The 14,769-nt window shown below is 39.6% G+C and overlaps 1 protein-coding gene across 10 annotated transcripts in view; it reads right to left on the reverse strand.

The window, feature by feature from the left end:
• The window catches only part of LOC120373759 (activating transcription factor 7 interacting protein), a 180,480-nt gene that overhangs the window by 28,149 nt on the left and 137,562 nt on the right, over positions 1-14,769 (reverse strand). For all 10 annotated transcript variants that reach the window (XM_039492622.1, XM_039492658.1, XM_039492650.1 and 7 more), the window contains one exon: positions 4,667-4,745. In XM_039492622.1, the coding sequence (XP_039348556.1) occupies positions 4,667-4,745 (79 nt within the window). The remainder of the gene's footprint in view (positions 1-4,666; positions 4,746-14,769) is intronic.

The raw sequence follows: 14,769 nt of genomic DNA on the forward strand, positions 1-14,769 counted from the left end.
GCCTATATAAGAAAAAGCCCCCAAAATCAGGACTGTCCCTATAAAATCGGGACATCTGGTCACCCTACATATCACTGAGGCCCAAGATCAGAGTAAGCAATGTTAGTTGGGAGTGATGTCATAGAGGGTTACCAGGAAATAAAATCTTGAAGGCCTAAAATCAAACGTTGGAAGATAAAATATTCAATATAAGTTGATTTTAAAGATGAACTGAAATAGTTTTAAATATACGTATGTCTTGTTTTAATCACAGAGCTATGTGAGTTAGACATAAAAAACAACTAGGACATAACTAGACGGCCTGGGGACTAGTGGCTGTTCAGCTCCGTCCCCAGGGCAACATCCTAGGCAACTGAGAAGCCCTTTTTAGGGTAGCACTGCTCACCCTTTTTAAGGGAAGGGGTTAGAAAAGGTGCCCTACACATTGCCTGCCCCATAACATCCAGCCAATAAAGAAGAAAAGACTCATTCTAGGAGCATAGAATGTCAGCATGCTTATGGACGGAGGCGATGCATGAAGGCCTGAGAAAGGAATGGCTCTTATCTCCAAAGAACTCATCTGCTACAATATTGATTTTGCAGCACTGAGTGATACTAGACTGGCTGGAGAAGGTTCCATCAGTGAGCTAGGAGGTGATTACACTTTCTTTTGGAAAGGACAAGCTGAGGATTAAGACAGAATCCATGGAGTTGGATTTGCAATAAGAATGCCTTTCGTGAAACAACTTCTTGACCTCCTTTTTGGGCTGAATGAACAGCTCATGAAACTTCCATTCCCCCGGAAACGTTTACGGCATGTCACTGTCATTGGTGTCTATGTGCCTACACAGACCAGCACAGAGGAATGCAAGGAGCAGTTCTACTCTAACCTGGACTTCATCCTCAGATTAACCTCTGCATGAGACATGCTCATCCTGCTGGGAGACTTCAACACTAGAGTTGGTAGAAACAGCAGTGAATGGAGAGGTGTGATAGGATGACATGGAGTGGGAAAGATGAACAGCAAAGGACTCCTTCTCTTGCGTAAATGTGCAGACCATAATCTGCTCATCATTAACACCATCTTTAGGCAAAATGGATGCATCCACGGTCTAAACAATGGCACCCGATCAACAATGTTATCATCCGCCAACGAGACATCCGCAATGTCAGAATTACCAGAGCCACACGTGGCGCAGGATGCTGGACAGACCACAGATCGGTAAGAGCAGTGCTCAGCCTGCATATAGTCCCCTCACAGCGCAAGCGCCACAAGCTCAACAGAACAGACTTCAACATAGCAAAGTTCAAGCACAGACTATGAGGTGCAGTTTCAGCAGTCACTTGATAAGCTTTTTTAATGCCCTACAATCACAGCAACCCAACAGAAAAATGGAACCAGTTCAAAGATGTGATTATTGACACAGCTAAATAAGTGCTGGGGCCAAAGAAAAGGGTACCCCAGGACTGGTTTGATGAGAACAAGTAGGATATTTCCAAACTCCTAAGTGACAAGCAGAAAACATTTGTTGAATGGCAGAATGAAATCTCAAATCTCAAAGAAAGATAGGTTTAATTACCTACAGAGCAATGGCCAGTCTGAACTGAGGAGATTGCAGGATGAGTGGTGATACTGCAGGATGAGTGGTGGGAGAGGAAAGCTGCAGAAGTTCAGCATTATGCAGCTAAAACCAAGGCAAGGATGTTCTTTGACACTCTCTCAAAGCAGTCTACAGACCATCTAAATCTGGCACAGCTCCCTTGAAGTTGGAAGATGGCATAACCCTCATCAATGACAAGGAGGGAATTGTACAGAGAGGGGCTGAACACTTCAATAGTTTACTCAATAGACCATCCACAGTTGATTGGGGTGTCCTTGATTAATTACCTGAGAACCCTATCAAAGAGGATCTCGACCTCCCTCCATCAGTTAAAGAAGTCATCAAAGCCATTAAACAATTGAACTCTGGCAAAGCATCCAGAAAGGATGGTATTCCAGCAGACCCGTACAAAGTAGAAGGCCAAAAGGCTATTGAGGTATTTCATGACATTCTGAGTAGCATTTGGAAGGAAGAAGAAATGCCACAAGATTTCAAAGATGCTATTATTGTATCACTGTTCAAAAACAAAGGCAGCAAAGCTGACTGTGGAAACTACAGAGGCATTTCTCTCCTTGTACAGCAGGGAAAATACTAGCTGGTATTCCACTGAACAGACTCATTGCAAACATATCTGAGGAGAATCTGCCAGAAATGCAGTGTGGTTTCAGACCAGGGTCATGGTATATGGACATGATCTTTGTCTTAAGGCAGGTCCAGGAAAAAAGTTTAGAGTTTTGGAACTATATGCAGTTTTCATCAATTTGACCAAAGCTTTTGATAGAGTCAACAGAGAGGGTCTATGGGCTATTGTGCATAAACTGGGCTGCCCAAGAAGGTTCATACAAATCATCTGTCTGCTCCATGACCACATGACAGTGCAAGTGCTCTCCAATGGTGACTTTGATGCATTTGAAATCTCAAATGAAGTGAAGCAAGGCTGCGTATTTGCACCAGTGCTGTTCAACTTGTTCTTTACCTGTGTTCTCAGCCATGCCTAAAGGGACTTGGGATCAGGGGATATACATCTGGTATCAACTCAATGGCTCCCTCTTTGGTCTTTGAAGACTCAATGGTAAGACCAAGATGCTGGAGAGGTTTCTCGTCGAGGCATTTTTTTTTTTTTGCAGATGACTGTGCCTTGATAGCTCATAGGCATAATGACCTTCAGGTCATCGTTGACAGGTTTTCTGAAGCATCCCAGTTCTTTGGCCTCACCATCAGCCTCGGGAAGACAGAAGCCTTGTTCCAACCAGCACTTCATTCCAATACTCCAGCACCAGCCATCTTCATTCAAGGCACACAGCTGAAAAATGTGGATCAGTTCAAGTATTTGGGTAGCATTATCTTGATGATGGAGCTTCATCCTATAGCCTTCACAACTTACACATCTTAGTGGAGAATAATAGGCACACCAAACATCTGCTCAGTATAGGAGACTTTCCTAGGCAGAACAGACACACGCTGTGTCAATTTTTTAAAGGTGATTGGCCCATCACAGGATGGACACAGATAGACGGCTGGAAGCTTTGAGTCTGCCATGTTAAGGAGCCCTGGACAGGGGTGAATTTACACCAAGTCTAGCTGTCAATACTTGGTCCAGATGAGTAGATATGATCACAGCAATTGTAAGTCAAAGTTCAGAAGAGTGCTGACCGTTTTCAGTACAATTGTAGAAGGTTTAACCAAAGCTAAGAACTAGTGGGAATCGCCAACCTTGCTTTTCCTGCTCCAGAAAAAATTTACTTCCTTCCACATTCCTGATGAGCTGGAGGGAGATTCCTGTTGGAAAAGGGTGAGCCATCAGAAGGAACCTTTGCCTTCCCTAGGAGTGTAAGTGTTCAATCAGGGGTTGTATAAAATGTTCTGTCAGGGGATTTGGTAGAAAGGAAGGGGAGACAGAAAACCACCACCAGAGAACAACACACAAACCTGCACAACTGGAGAAAACTCCCCAGAGCACCAAGAACCTACGTAAAATAATCTAATAATAATTCTGTAGACAAATCATAAAGGTCTAAAGACGGAGCCAGAGGATTCTCCGGACAGCTACAATAGACACTAAAGCTTTTGAAAGTAGAAGTAATTTACAAACCAGAAGATAGTTTATAATTGGACTTGAAGACGTCACATTTTTCCTTTGAGGATCACTGAAATTCCTCCAGCAACCCCAATTAAGTGGGCTCTGACAGAATGACAAGATTATATTGTAAAGCTGAGTTGTTAGAGTGAAAGGAGCTGTGAAAAAAGTCCATCTTTTACTGGCAGAAAAGATCTGTTGGCACAGGTTGCCACAGTAACGTGATCCACTTTAGGACAAACATCACATAAACCTCCATTTGTTCCCTCTGGCTCCTTTTACAATTTATTAATTTGACGGGGTAGCAGCTTTGAATACAAACATTGTAAAATAATGTTAACTAACATCTCAACTGAAGACATTAAGATTAGATGACAGTGGTAAAAAGACCCGAGTGCCTATGTTACATTTTTCGCTGATCCTAACATTGGTGATGAATTATACATATGAAGTTTTCTAGTGTAGACACAGCCAAAGAGCTGAAGTTGTATGATCTTCCTAGTTATGTTTCCTGTACTATCCTGAATAGGGGAGGAAGCTGTTCTTGTTTTTTTGTAACATTACACTGCTATTTTATTGAAGTAAAGGCTACTATATTGTTGCAAGACCTTCTACAAATGGGGAAGAAAAGTAATTCTGAGATCAGGTGAAGGCATGAGTATCTGTGTGGAACGTCTTCAGTACAGCACTAATACTATAGACTATCTTGAGGAATCTTTATTAGACTTTTCAGTGACTAGATTTAAGGAAACAATTCAATATACTGCAACTATAAGGCTCAAATTAGTTAAAATGTTAATTCTAACTTGCCTAAGTATCTGGTTTACAATAGGTAGGAATGTAAATGCAAAAACTTTAAATCCACTTATCAATTAGAAATTTCCATTGTTCCTTTGGAAAGCTGTGAAAATATAATTGTTTCTTTGGATCATTCTTCTCAAATTGGTAGGATGAAATACTAACACTAGCCCAATTTTCCTCACCGCTAAATGGATCTCTTCTGACTTACCTTGGGAAGAGCCATCATCTTCATCATCCAGGGTGAGATCAATGACACCTCCTGAGTCACTGCCTGTGACCTTCCCACTCTGAAAGACAAAACTCCTGCATTTTGCAAAGGCAACTCCATGGAACACAGCAGATAAAGAGGTGTTGACTGAAAACTGAGTAAAAAGGGGCTCAGAGCTAACGTACGGTGATTGGAGAGGGACTGGTGATATTAGGTGAAGGAGGAAATTTGAGATGACATTCACAATGGTTGAGAAGGAGCTGAAAACAGAATGAATGGGATGTAACACCAATATTTTATAATTTTGTAAGATGTAGTGGAGCGATATTGTAGAGTACTGCTATTTTATAAATAAACATATAAATTATTAATTATTAATTAATTATTATTATTATTATTATATAGCCACCTTCCATCCAAGAATCTCAATGTTTTAAGCCAAGATACACAGCAGGCTGTGATTTCCTCGGTCATTCTGTGAAACATCAGTGTTGTTAAATGAAACAAAGACAGCAGCAGAGTGGCTTTAACCATCAGAGAAATGCATTAACCAACCTGAAATAAACAGCCCAAACTATATGCTCATTATGAACCTTACTTCATACTGAAAAAGTAAAGGCAAAAACCACTTGGGCATCTATACATTTACTGGGCATATCAACACTGACAATTAAAAATTTCCAGTTGTGTCCAGCCTTCTGAAGCCATTTCATTAATATAATGATAGTCATAGGTTATGTTGGAGTAACATATAGTTGAAGCCATTTGGCAGCACTCTTTTAAAGCTGATTAACAAAAGCAGCTTTTAAGTCTTCATGAGGGCTCAATTGGGGGGGGGGGGGGAGAATGATAGCTCAGTAGTTTGAGCATTGGCCTGCTAAACCCTGGGTTGTGAGTTCAATCCTTGAGGGAACAATTTAGGGATCTGGGGCAAAAATCTGTCTGGGGATTGGTCCTACTTTGAGCAGCAGGTTGGACTAGATGACCTGAGGTCCCTTCCAACCCTGATATTCTATTCTATGAATGTTGTAACAAACTAAAACATTACCCACCAGAAAGAGATTTTCCTTAGCAGTAAACTGGGTTTCTGCAAAGAAGCATTCAACAAAATCTGAATCCATGTTCTTTTTTCAACTGTTCAGACTTCCTAGTCAGTCTACCCTCCACCCATGCACTTGAGATGACAGGAAAGAGATGAGGGGGGAGAGAAAAATGTATATTTCAGAGTCTCTGCACACATTCTCTGGAGAAAGAATCCATGATGTGAACACTCCTGGTTTCTTAAGCCTGCTGCAAAATTTGGGAACTTTCTTGTTGGTTTGGGTGGTGAACAGATGTATTGCTAGAGTCCACCACTGGCTGCTGATTCAGCAACCTTAGTGACTCTCAAACTCCCTGGGATAAATAAATGGGCTGAGACTAAATGTAACAATTGATCCCAGGGAAGAATAAATGTGAAGAAATGGTATAGAATAGGGTCTCATCCATGGGCCAGTTCAAATGCCAGTATCAGTCCTAGAAAATGAAAGATGTGCAGTTCTGTCAAATGACAGCGTATCTGAAGAGCTATGACATTAGAAGCTACCTCTATGAATTCTCAGTTGGCAAACCATCCCTTCCACTGAGAGGGAAAGGATGGTGTCAGAGCAGTTTTCCTGTGTATTATTAATCACAAGTGATGAGTCACTAAACATTGGGACATCTGAATCTAGAGTAGCTGATACTGATACTCTCTTCAGTAAGTCATCCAAACAGAGAAATCACTTGGATTTTGCTGTCCCTGATGGCTGCTGTTGCCAGTGCTAAGGATCTTTATCAATATCCTACATGAGGCAAGACCAAAGTTGAGGGAGGTTTTATTGAAAAAGGCTCTCTTTAAGGGCAAAATGAGAACTGATGGGATTCTAGATTTGGTATGATTCTTTTCAATTTGACACAAGAAATTATCTTGCTCTGTAACAACTATGCTAGACAGACTAGTTTCCATCTTGAATTTTCTGTACTGGATGGATTGATTAGGCAAGTTTAGATCTTACACAAGGCAACTGCCCTTTGACTGCGTGGTTAATATTAAGCAGACAGAAGATTTCCTTTTTCATCCTGAGGAAATGGGTGGGTGGCTTTGTCTAGAAAATAATGTATGCTTTCTGCTATAGCTTTTTTTTTTTCTGGGAAGAAGAAAAAAAGAAGAGACTCAGTGAGGAGTAGGAGGAAAAAGAAAAATCTAATGCGTAGCCATTTTTTAGTTTTCAGACTCAGTCTGAAGTGATTTCCTTCCACTCCTTCTGCGAGAAGGAAATACAGATTCCTTAGATGAACCTCCAGAGGGAGGAGAGAAACTAACTCAGAAGCAGACTTGGAGGCCTGCCTAACTTGTGTCAGTCAGTTAACAGGGCTGCAAGTTCTATTAGCTTGGAAGTTGATTTTATAAAAGCTGGAAGGTCAGAATCTGTCAAAATAATCTAGCTGGGTACTCACAAAAGGACGAGCAAGTCCTAAATGAATTAGCCAACAAAGTCTCAGGTTTTTTGGCTTGTAAGAAAGAAACAATGTCTTAGGATCAGCCACATCTTCTTCCAAGGTCTTGTACAGGCAATCTCCCCAAAAGGAAAGGCCTATACTATGGAGTGTAGATGCAAGACTGCTTGTCCTTAACCAGAACTAGTGAACTCAGTGGTGCCTGCCATCACTGGGGCCTTAACTGAGTCTTTCGAGAATCACAGACAAATTAGTTGGCAAGTAGAATGAGGTCTATCTTTACTTCCTACAAATGTGGCATTGAACTACCATGTTCTTGCAGAGCTCTTGAATTTAGAGAAGAGTGCACAGAGTAATAGGAAGCCCTGGCAATCAGACATTTAAGAATCAATTCATACTGTTTTCTTAAGGTGGATTGAAATGTTCTGTCCCCAGGGCCCTAGGGAGAAATATTAACCTCTAATGGAAAAGAGGGTATTTTTCACAGATTGAGTGGCTGCCTAGCCAATCGTTGGAAAAAGTGGCCACTTGTTCCCAGTGTGGAGGGGGTGAGGGAGACTGTAGAGCTTGCCATGGACCTATGGGCTAGAGGACATAAGAACTCTGGTTACATCAAATCTCTGCCTATCACAATCAAGTTACATAAATTCAGAGATTCCAAGGCTGGAAAGGAACACTGTGATCTTCTGTATAACACCGGCCATCAAATTTTCCCAAAATAACTCCTAGAGCATATCTAAGGAATCTAAGTTCTTGGGGAAGGGAAGATCTCATCCCGAAAGTATTTCTTACTACCTGTTCCCTACTATTTGAAAATCCAGCTCCTCCCCTTTCGACTGAAGACTATGCTTTGACAAGGGGCTGCGATGAATATCCTCTGCTACTCCTCCTGTAAGTAGAGTGGGGGAGGAATCAGCTCACTGTGATCTGGGGCATGTCACAGCCACAGTGTAGGATTTTTGCCTGTTGGCTGGCTGAATGCTCCACCAGAAGCCAAAAGCAGCTGCCTGAAATTCAAGCTGACATGAACAGAGTAAAGAACAAGTGATCGTGCACAGAGGTAATGGAGCTTAGGTGAGAAGAAAAGCACTGCTGGAAACTTGTGATTAGTCCTCATTCTGCCTAGCAAATCTGAACAACAGAAGGAAATCCACGGTCCAGTCTGCCAAGTGAACAGGAACAAAATGCTTTATTTATTTTTTTAAAAGGCATATGATTCCAGAGATCATTCTGTACCCAAGAACATGCAATAGATTTGCTAGTTTCTATCCCCTCTCAGAACCAGGCTCTCACTTTTCAGTTGCAACATAAAGGTTGCCCAAACTCAGTGGAAGTTTAGTCATCTGTAACAGTGGGGGATGAGACTGATAGCTGCTTTAAGGGTGGACAGCAAAGCTTTTTAAATTTTCCTAGCCGCCTATATATGTTAACGTATATACTTAACAAAAAACAAACAAACAAAAAAAAACTTGCTTCTGTCTTTTGTTTCTTCTAGAAGTTTGCCCTTTGTAGCCTATGTAACTCTGTGTTTTATGAAATAATGACATCACAAACCCTATGGGCATGTTAACCACGGACTAATCTGAGCTCCTCCTAATGTAAGAGTCTTTTCTCCTCCCACATGTTAGAAGGCAGCAATATAACAATTTTAAGCTAAACAATTAACTTTCACCAAGACACTGCAGGAATGTTTAAGTGACGGATGCAACAGAGAGGGGAATCATACTTATATGTGCTTGGCACACAAAGAGCAGTACTGTCAGAAAATAAAGCTTAAGTCCCTCTTGAGTTTTTATGATGAGGGGTTTATAGCCACCATTTCTGAATTTTAAAAATCATTAAAATAAGGACTTTGACACAGATAAACAAAACAGATACAGATGGCCATGGATCATTGAGTCTCTCAGGCAAAAAAGTGAACAAACTTTAAAAAACCTTGAAGGTCATTTTTAAACACCAACTGGTCACAAGACTGCTAGATCCTATCTCTTGAATCCTACTGTGAAAGGGGCACTGATGTTTATAAACCTTCATACCAAAAAAGCAGAAATTAACTACTAAAAATTCCATTTGCTACAATATTCTTTAATGTTCTCTTCATTTGGCATATTTTTGACATTTGTTTTTGTACGGTCAACCCAGTAATTCTGCCTCATGAGAATTTTGTATGTTTAACTTCTAGTGGTCATATTGTATATTTATTTATGCAATAGTGCCCCTTCTGTAGAGGGTGAAAGAAAATTAACTTCATTTTTCTTTAGTATTGTGGTTGTTTTCATACCAATACCATTAAAGCTTATGCTAGAGTTTCTTTCGAAAAGGAATCCTTTCCCAGTAATTTATAAGCTTAACTGTAAAAAAGAACTCTGTTCTGAAACTTAATGTCAAAGGTCACATCTTGAATATTAATACTTTAAACAAACAATTATGGGATTGCAATAAGAAATTAATTTATCGTTTCTGTACTGTTTATAAGCTACCTTTTTGTGCTCCTTTTAATGTGTTCATGTTGGTTTTCAAGTTGGTCTGGTGAATTTCACTTTCCAAGTAAGCCATTTCATGACAAAGTGAAGCTTTCCAGACTAGCAAATTTCACTTTGAAGTCTGCTGTGCAGCCAGCCCAACAAGATTAACAATACAGATTGGAAGGCAAAAGAAGTATCAGTAAACAAGGGAGAGAGGACAGAAGAGACAGGGAAGAGTGAAGGGTGAGGGAAGAATAAACAGGCAACAGATGGGTAAGAGGAGAAAACTAAAGGAGGAAGAAAAACCAATGAGAGGGGAAAAAGAGGCAATAGAGCAGAACCAGGTGCAGCCACCTCCACCAATCCTGGAAGCAATATGCAAGTGCTTCACAACACCACTTCACCTCTCATTTAGTGTGGTTTATTCTACCTGAAATACATGGCCAGTGGGGAGGAACCAAGTGGCCATTAGGCACTGCTTTATCTCTGATCCAAGTTTTGCCTAAAAAACTCATTTCTTAAGTAGTGAAAAGTTAATCAAGACTCCAGTGCCTTCTTATATCTGTAAGGTGGTATGCACACCTACAACACTGTAAAAATAATCTCTACCACTGCTCTTCTGCTCAATTTGCTTGCCATGAGTAGCAAGCAGATCAAAATGGGTGAGGGAGAAGAGTGTATTGGCAATAAGCAGCTCTTCCACACTACTGGTAAGTTCAGGGATATGAAAGAGGAAAGACATGGGCAGGACTGATGAGGGAAAGCAAAGCAGGTGACAAAGTATAAATCTCCTTCAAACCAGTGACTGAGACTGTGCAATTCTACTTTTGGGGGTTTAATTCAAATCCTAATTTAAAAAATAGTTTGAACACCTGTTACTTCCTGCAGTGTTTAGAAAACCACACAATGAAAACCATGTCTAAAATGTATTTGAATTGGGGGTGGAGGGGAGGAGGTGTTTATATTTAAACTTGGCATTCCTGAGTCTTCTATTGGTTGCAGCCATCTTACTGACAAGTGACCTGACACACTGGCTGTGACTAAGTCTGTATGAAAGCCATCTGGAAATATGTTTGTCTTTTATCATAAGAATCTATACAGGTAATTATAATGAAATAATCCTAACTTCAAATGTCAACTAATAGGAACTCAAGAGGTCTAGACTCCAAATTTCACACAGCTTCAGATATGTGATAACATATCATCTGCTTCCCCAACTTCTACCTCAGCAATTCTTTCTAAAAAGAATGTGACAAGCATAATGTGACAAGCAGTCACATTGACCAGTGAGACAGGCCTTAGAAGGTGTGTGTCAGGGATAATGCACTTTTCTGTGCTTGAAGGCAGGTGATGTAGGAATAAGGAGATATAAGTGAAGCCTTCCTATAACCGGCACAACACAAATTCTCACAGAAGACAAAGAAATATACCTACCACACAATCTAAGAATGAATGACTCTTGGTGAAAGTAAAATGGCTGAAACCAAAGTATTTGCTTTGACCAACTAGTTAAAGTCTATAGTACTAGTAAACAGGGTCACCGCAATACGTAACTGCAAGAAGATGCCTTCATTTGGGAGGATGTCACCATGTAGATTTGCAATAAAATCTAGGTGCACACTATTAATAGTTCAAAAATGGGTAAACGTTCTCTGAAAGCATGTAACCATGTCCAAGTAGTTGTCCCACAGCATAATGAAAAGCAGCCTCAGATGCTTTATAGTAATGACATGGTGCTTTACTGATTCTGAAGTCATTCCTCCTCTCACTACTTGGAGTTTGGAGACATTGAGGTGAGTTATCACATTGCATTCCACAGCTAAAACTTTTCACAGATTTGAAACATTTTGTTTTTCATGCTCCCTGTAAAGCACACTGCAGAGAAAGATACAACATCTGCACTTGGCAGCAGAAAGCATTTCAGGCTACCTCTGCCATGTACAAGGCTGATACCAGTTTACAATTTAACAGGCAGCAATTCCATTTCTATGAGAAATCTTAAAATACAGGGAATGAGATAGGAGAAATTTAAGACCAAAAAAGGTTAAGGAGGCTAATGGTCTGATCAAGACAGCTATAATTCTGAGAATCAGCTTAAAGAGAGGTAATGGCTGGCATATCAGGCAATATACACCAGTTAACAGAACACTAATGAATGGAACTCTAAGAACGGAACCTTTTGGGAATTGCAGCTAAACATAGAAATGTATGTGTAGACTTTTCTTTATCACTGTAAAACCTTGATTTTAATTGCATGGAAAACATTTTGGAGAAAGTTAACAGATATTTTCCCCTATTTTATTTATAAATCAGACACTATATATAATTGTAAAAGCTGTTTTGGTATTATATAACGCCATGGTTCAGCTGGTCACATCGAAATAACAATGCATGGTTATTTATGTAATGCCACCTGCTTTACAGAAAGAAACATTTAATTAAAAAAGGAAAGAAAAGAAAAGAAAACTTTAAAAAACTCAAAATGCAAAACTGAAAATTCATTCCAGCCTAGTAAATATACAGATTCTGAAGGTTATCTGTGGCAGGTCCACAAAATACAGACCATTTTTTATTAATATGAGAACAGTTTCTATAGTAACAAAACAGAAAAAAAAATTCAGAGTGTTCTAAAACAGACAAAACTGTGCAGCATCACATTACTATCATACAAGACGCACCAAGGCATTATATAATAGCAAAATCACACTTAAAACTTTGAGGGGGGAGTTAAAACTGGGAGTACTCTGCTTATCTAGGGTGTTTTTTTCCATCTGGGTATGAAACTACAAATTTTGACAACACACATGCACACACTAAGAATTGGTTGGAAAGTAATAAGTTCAGCATTTTTCAACATATTTTAGCCCCACAGATTATTTCAGAATCAGATGTATATGGCCACTTAATAGGTATAAGCTCCAAAGCAATTATGCTCTTTCCTTCCTACAAAGTGTATTAAATATTCCAGCCTTGCAAAACTGTCAGGAAAATTTACGAACCCAGGCACCATATCTATCTGCCCCCTCTTACCAAGATGATGAAAACAACAGTAACGAAAAAGCTAAGTTTACTCGCCTTTTACTCCAAGCAAGTAGAGTTTCACATGGCTGAAATATTCATTTTAACATTGTGTGGGTGCGTGCACAAAGTGCAAGTACTGCCAACAGACATTTTCTGTAGTATCTTTGAAATGGGACCATAATGTTCCCCTCACCCCCATTCAGAACTGCTCATTACTTTCTTCAAAAGAACAAAGCAATTTTGAACAAAAAAAGGGACCAGCAGAATAACCAGTTTTAATATACCCCTATTTATCATATACCCTTTCGTTCCTTTACTCAAATAATGTAAATTGGCTCTATTCCATAGGGATTTTTAATTAAGCCTCATCTATCTTCCCATAATTATAAAAATTATTAGTCGATAAAATTTGGATCCTTAGCACAGCCAATTTTAATTCTAACAGCAAAATCTTAAGGAATAAGCAACTGAGATAGTACTTCATGCATTTCTCACTCTGTTGTTCTGGCTTTGCATTTTTAAGTCATGTAATTAAAAGGGTATATAATAAACACATGCGTGTGCGCACACAAACATACATCTCTACTCTTCATTGCTTCTGTAAGGTGAAACATTTACTTTGCTCCCTCAAAACCCATTGCCCATCCAAAAACGGTAAGCATCACAGACAGGCTAGCATGAACTAGGGAAAATCCCAATCCAACAATTGGTGAGAAAAATATACATTTTTTTAAAAATCAAGGTTTAAAGCAGTAGATACAAATGAGCTGCATCAAGCTATCTGTGGCTAATGTAATGGCATAAATCAGTTGACCTGGTTATTTTAACACTTGGCTGAATTTTCTAGTTCCAACCCAGCTTTATAAACACTACTAAATTTTGCTTGTTGTTGAAGATGGCTGTTAGTGACTGGGGGTAGTCTTCCTAGCATAGTCAGGATCTCAGGGAAAGGTGCATCACTTAAAAAAAGTTGGGAGGTTTTGGAGGAGGATTGCTTCATCCAGAAGCACACTGCATGTTGCTGAATTGGGTACACTCAAATAGTGATGGGATGTCAATCCACATTAGCACAGTTTCTGTTCTGCCCTAAAATCTAAGGCTATGTCTATACTATGGACCTTACAGCAGCACAGTTGTAAGGTCTCCTGGGTAGCTGCTCTTTGCCAGCAAGAGAGAGCTCTCCTGCTGGCATAATTAAATCACCCCAAGGAGCGGCGTTAGCTATGCTGGCAGGAGAGCCTCTCTTGTCAACAACGCTGTCCACACCAGCACTTCTGCTGGTGAAACTTACATCGGACAGCGGGGTGGTTTTTTCACATCCCTCACTGGCAAAAATTTTACTTACAGAAGTGGTAGTGTAGACAAAGCCCAAGTCTTGGACTTAGAATTAGTCAAGTAAAGGTTCCACTTTACAGATTAGAAATAACTAAACCTTAGCAGCACAAATATACCTTCAATGTCAGAGACATAAAAACCAGTGTCTTGTTTTACATACATAATGTATACGTGTTTATTTTCAGTGAAAAAACCATGAAACAAGGAAACATTTCAATCAGTAATGTTTCAAAAATATAAAATGTATATTAATAGCTGCTTATAAATCTTTAAAGCTGACATGTCCACTCTGATAACATTGTTTCCCAACAGACTCTGCATTCATTAAGTTTAGCACATATTGCAGGACGGGGAGGGGAGAAGTTGTAAGTGTATTTTACTTATCAACATCATACCAAGTGAATTTAGAATTGTCAACAAAGCTTTTAATAACTAAACAAGTCAGGGAGTGTTGGAAACAATGGGAAATGGGTCATTGATCATGTTAGCTGAAAAGATAAAATGCACAGATAAGGCATGAACTCAAAAGGATTTTATTTGTTCTGTGAAAGGATGACGTGCACCCCAGATTAGGGGAAGGGAGGAGAAACTGACTGTTTAACTGACACATGGATTCAACAACAGTTTGTACCCATCACTGAACAGGTAAAGATTTCAACCCAGTCATTTTAATGCACCCAATGTTCATTTATAATCTGACATATATGTCTTTCATCAATATATTAAAAGGCAGTATATTCTCTCTCTGTCATAGCCGTGTGTTTATACATAGTATATATTGCATATAATGTATAAATCAGGTAT

This window comes from Mauremys reevesii, linkage group 1, assembly GCF_016161935.1.
Source record: "Mauremys reevesii isolate NIE-2019 linkage group 1, ASM1616193v1, whole genome shotgun sequence".
Lineage (NCBI taxonomy): Eukaryota > Metazoa > Chordata > Testudines > Geoemydidae > Mauremys > Mauremys reevesii.